Source organism: Gavialis gangeticus, unplaced genomic scaffold, assembly GCF_001723915.1.
Source record: "Gavialis gangeticus isolate Ggan-Ray unplaced genomic scaffold, GavGan_comp1, whole genome shotgun sequence".
Classification (NCBI taxonomy): Eukaryota; Metazoa; Chordata; order Crocodylia; family Gavialidae; genus Gavialis; species Gavialis gangeticus.
The window spans coordinates 105,186,964-105,192,591 of record NW_017729022.1 but is presented as its reverse complement, the minus strand read 5'-3'; the positions used below and the strand labels follow the sequence as shown (position 1 = coordinate 105,192,591).

At 41.8% G+C, this 5,628-nt stretch overlaps 1 protein-coding gene across 1 annotated transcript in view; it reads left to right on the top strand.

Annotated features, from left to right (window-relative positions):
* PHF21B (PHD finger protein 21B) overlaps positions 1-5,628 on the top strand; it is a 342,423-nt gene that overhangs the window by 251,642 nt on the left and 85,153 nt on the right. The window contains exon 3 of the mRNA XM_019515820.1: positions 999-1,091. Coding sequence (XP_019371365.1) covers positions 999-1,091 — 93 coding nt within the window. The remainder of the gene's footprint in view (positions 1-998; positions 1,092-5,628) is intronic.

Genomic DNA, 5,628 nt, shown 5'->3' with positions numbered 1-5,628 from the left:
ATGGCCACCTATAAGTTTATTGGGGTGACCACCAGGATCTGGGGGAATGTTTGTTCTCCAGAGCGCCCCAAGGGATGGTGAGGTTGAACAGTCACAAACTACTGTGAGACTGTTTCAGGCTGGACATAAGGAAGAATTTCTTTACTGTCCAAGCCCCCAAGGTCTGGAACAGCCTGCCATCGGAGGTGGTTCAAGCACCTACATTGAACACCTTCAAGAGCAAATTGGTTGCTTATCTTGCTGGGATCTTATGACCCCATCTGACTTCCTGCCCTTTGGGTGGGGGGCTGGACTTGATGATCTTCCGAGGTCCCTTCCAGCCCTAATGTCTGTATGAAATCTATGAAACTTCAATGGTGCTAGCAGTTTTTTGGCTCAAACTCAATTCAGTCCCTTAACCAAACTTTATGTTTATGGAGGTTCAAAAGTGTATCCATAGGTTGCATTCAGCTTTTGGGTTTGATGAGACTTTAAAATTCAGTATTTACTAACCTTAATTTTTCCAGTAAAAGTAAAATACTCTCTTCTGACTCTGAACTTTAAAGGGTTCCCAGAGCAATGGGAAATGCAGTGTCTTAAAAATGTGTATTTTGAAGGTTTAGGGCACCACATTTCACCTTTGCTTGGATATATCTTGTGAACAAGTTACTACATGGGCAGACTTCATATTGGCAGTGCACCAGCAAAACTCCATTTCCACTAAAATACCTCAGACATAATTATGATGGGATGTATTACTAGATAAATCCTTTCTACTTGGTGTCACAAAATGCTCCACAGATATGAGGTCAGAGTTAAGGATGGTTCTAGGAGAAAAGAAAAGCAGGATTGACTGTATGCCTCAAGGTAGGAGGCAGAGGGCTCTAAGCAGACTACTCAGTAGTAGTTAGGTCCAATGGTGGTGAGTCAACGGCAGAGAGGAGTTGGTCTGTATGTTACAGAGCTTTTTGGAAGTGGATTCTTTTTAATTATTGTTCCTTTTTGTTTTCTTTTGACAGACATTGGGAACTATCACTGCAGTGCCCATTAAAGTTCCTCAGGTCAGCTCCTTGCAGAGGTTGGCAGGACAAGGACCAGCAGTGCTACCTCAGGTAAAACTAATTTTTCAGTGTTTGGGTGAAAATTTTTTAACTGAATATTATGTTTAGTTTTCTCTGTGCCAGTGCAGGCCTGTGAAAGCCAGCCTAATCACATGTCTGCATAAAACTTAAGAACTGGATGATAGGATGATACAAATTGCAGAGAAGCTTGGCTTGCAGTGAGATTTAAACAGCATATTTATGATTTTTGTATGCATAGTCTGCCGCAAAGAAAAAACACCATGGAAAAGGCTTATGAACCTAAAAATAAAATGCATATAATAAAGAATAAATATATATTTTATCAAATTAATTCCAAACCAAAAAAAGTACATGTATTTTCTGAAATGAAAAACTTGCAACTCTGTAACTAAGGCGAAGGATATAGTCACCAAAGTTCCCAGTCTGCTGGTTAGGTTGCTGGCATTTGAGACCCTGGATACTTTTGCCAGTTTACTTGCTTCCTTAGCACCTGGTATGTTATAGTTACAGTGTTTGACTGCTTGTACATACCACAGGGTTTAATTCAGCTTAGTTCTCCCTAAATTAAAACAGTGGAAGGAAGCACCAGGCCCCAGCACAACTCAGGCAGGCAGGCTCTGGGGAGAAGAAAAAGAGATCAGGCTTGCCTAATGTGCTTATAAACTGTTAGATATTACTACTTTCTGACTGAGTTTTAGAGAGTATATATACCATGTAGGTTGTTTACATATCAGAAAATATTTCAACCTTTAAATTATTGATTTCTGAGCAAAATGCAAAAACCTCTTACCATCCAGCAATGCAGAGGGAATCTCAGGAAGTTGTTCACAGTAGTCTATGAATGTGGCATTAAGTGGGAATTCACTTTTCTTTGTGTAGCCGTTTATAAGTCATTTCTCACATTTGAACAATTAACATTAAAATCATTATGGGTTCTTTTAGCTCATCAATATTTTTCTACTATTTCTTCACTTATAGAAGCTAGTAGTGGGTCTTTGAATTTAAATTTTTAGAGTTGTATATTCAGGAGAAAGCACTTGGATTCATTCTTTGAATTGTTCATTTTATGCCAGGCAATATTGGAATAAAAGAGGGTTTCCTCTCATGCCTGAAACTTTTTTTGCTTTTCAATCATACATTTGTTTTTGTCATATTTTGAGAGTTAAAGATTAACAAGATTCTTCCAGAAAAGAGTTGAGGATAAAGAGCAGCTGGAAGTCCTGGAAAACAGATTTAAATTATTCTTATTACAGTTATTTTTCATTGGGCATGATGGCATAGTACTCCTGCATATGGGATCATCAGCATTCTGTTTTCTTTTTGTAAGTAGGCTGATTTTTGTTCAATGCCAGGTCAGGCTTTGAAGAATTGGGGGGAAAAATATTCTGCATTTTTTTCAGATGAAATTCAATCTTTTCTATCTTGCTGATTTTAACTCTTGACATTTTATATTTTACTTTAGAAGAGTTGTGAGTGTTCAGTGCTTCAGCCCATGCTGTCACTTGTTTTCTGCTGGTTTCTTTTTGGCATGTTTCATATTCTGATATTTGAGAATTAGTGAAGACGAATAACATTTGCAGTAGTATTGATCAGCAGATTTCACATATACTGTCACTGGAATGAAAAACGATCAGAATGGGAGATCTTTGGCCATGAAGACTGAACAGCAAGACAAACTAGCTGGCTTTATATAGGACTGTATTATCTGAAGCCCTGCTCATCTTACAGGTTTTTATATTCTAACGTCCTTAATGATAATTGATTACAGCAGGGCTGTCTAACTGATGGCCCCATCTGGTCCATGTGGGGTTAACACCCAGATGACAGACTCCTAGTTGACCGTCGCTTTTCCCATCACTCTGGTTGCTGCTTCTGGTGTCTCCAGACTCCTCCTCCCTCCTCCAGCTTCTATGGGAACCCTCATGGGAGGGGCAGGAGGAAAGCCAAGCCTTGTGGGAGGGGAGTGGCATGGTGGAGGAAGTGCATGTGAAGGTGTGGGGGTTGTGGTGCTGTAAGGGACCTTGCGCAGCATGTGGCCCAAGGGACTAGTGGTCTACATAGGTGCAGCCTGTTCAGTGTACAGCCTCAGTCACTCAGAAGATGGAAAGCCAAGATTACATCAATAAGCCATGCTCTTCTCTCAAGTCACTCATCTATGATTCTACATGTGCCTTTTCTTTGTTAAGCTTGTAGACCCATGAATTTTTCAAAACTTTCCTCTTTAAGGTTTTGCATTTTCATTTACAAATAAAAATAGGAGGCTCCAAATTTAATCATAATTTCAAATGTATGTTATGTAGATGTAGATATTGTGAACTGAAGTTTTTAAAAAAATGGAGGTAAAACCCTATTAATACATAGAAGGAAAAACATGTTTTTTCTTCTCATAGGAAGAGAAGAATGCAAATGTATGTTTCTTCCCCCTTTCTGAAGTTAAAAGAACTTCCTATTTTCCTGGTGGAGGGGAGCCCAGCAGCTTGTAGGATTGGGATCCAAAGCATTACCTGGATGCTCAACCATCCTTCTTATTGTTATGGTTATGGGCAAGCTGCATTTTAGATCCCATAGTGCACCCCTTACGTGACAGTCCTGAATCTCTGCATCTTACTTTATGTGAAACCAAATTGTCCAAACACTCTCAGACTTGACCTCTGAGTAGCAGACTTGCCCCCCCCTTTTTTTTTTACCAGCTTTATAAGGGGGGTGAAAAATTCACTTACTTGGGCTCCACTGTCTCTCAAAATTTTGGCTTCAAAGGCGAAATACACACTCGCATTGGAAAGGCAAGCAATGCCATGGCTAAACTTCAAAAGAGAGTTTGGAAAAACAGAACGCTCACTCTATCGACAAAGATGTCCATCTGTGGTGCTTGCATACTTAGCTCTCTACTGTATGGCAGCAAAACATGGACTCCTTATGCCAAGGCAGAAGGAAAACTGAACAGTTTCCATCTTCATTGTCTTCTCAATAATCTTGGCATAACACGGTGTGACAATCTCCAACTTTGCTCTTTTGGAATGGGCCAAGATACCTGGTATGTTTGTGCTCCTGAGACAGAGATGCCTCTGTTGGTTAGGACATCTGAATCATATGAGCGATGGCTGAACCCCCAAGGACATACTGTACAGTGAGCTAGCCACTGGATGGCCCAAACTCTGTTTTGTTGATGTCTGGAAGAAAAACTATAGCAAGCTGTGCATCGATAGCCAATGCTGAGAATCAATCACTTTGGACCCCTGTGAGTAGAAAGCCTCTGTGAAGCAGGGCCTACATCACTTCAAAATGGAGATGGTAAATGCTGAGATGGAGAAGAGGCACCAGAGACAGGCAAGACAAGATGGTACTTGGCATGCTGGCACAAGCTCAACCAAATCTGTATGGGTTACATATTGGAGGGTCTGCTTGTCATGCATCAGACTCCTCAGCTGCTCAAGAATCTGTGGTGGTACCCAGTAACCCACCAAAGGCCCAATCTCCTTGGTCTCCTGAGACCGATGACTGCCAATGATGATTAATACGATTGTCCCAATAGAGCTTGGCAATTGATGAACCTCTAAGGCTAAGTACAGACAGTCAAAAAGCCTGAGGCTGAATCGATTCAATCTTGAAAGGTTAGTCTAAGCTACATAGATTGAATTTATAAACCATTGAACAGACCTTCACTTTTGATTCCAGAAATACAGACACATGTCTCTGGCCTGGGCCACTGCAGGCCAGGGGGGCAATAGAGTACGCCTCCCTACTCAGCTGGAGCGGACAGCTTGGGCCAAGACTATCCCTCCCATCCTGTGAGGTGTGGGAAGGGTGGGGGGTTGTGCAAAGCATCCTGGGATGCTGGTGGACTGTTAGTTAACCTGAATCTGGAGAAGTAGCTGATTAGATTCACTCAGAAAAGCTTTTTCTTTTTTCAAAATGTATTCCTTCATCTATTGGCCTGCTCAGCAAAGAATAAAAACAATAAAAGGCCTACATCAATGGGTCTCAATCTTCCTTTGAAAACTTGTGGACTAGCTGGATGAAACAGACTGTTTTGCCATAGTTCCTGTCTCTTGTGTGTGGATGCAGCTACATTGCAGTCAGGCAGTATGATAGTGGACTGGCATATAAGAATACAAAAGTGCCACTGGTTCAGGGATGTCGGAGGATACTGTTCTATTTAATAGTAGAGGTGTGTGAAGGTGGGCCCTATTTGATTCAGATTTGGATTTGGGCTGAATCGGGGACAGTGATTCGATTCATTGATTCAGATCAGTGTCCCTGATTCAATTTGGCTGAATCCAAATCTGAAGATTTAATGCTGATTCAGAGAATCAGCAACTCAGACGTAGATCCAGCTTTAAAAGTTTTTGCTACATAGCTTGAGGTAGCAGACATGGCTCATGAACACTGCAATGCTGGGGCTCATGGAGCATCCCACAGGAGTGGGGGGGGGGCCCTCCACGTGTTCAGCGGTGAACCCAGAAGTGGACCAGAAGTACTTCTAGTCCACTTCTGGGTCTGTCAGGGAGCATTCTGGGGGCTCCTTGCCGCACTGCCCTGGCTCAGTGATTGGCCACAGGGGGACCCC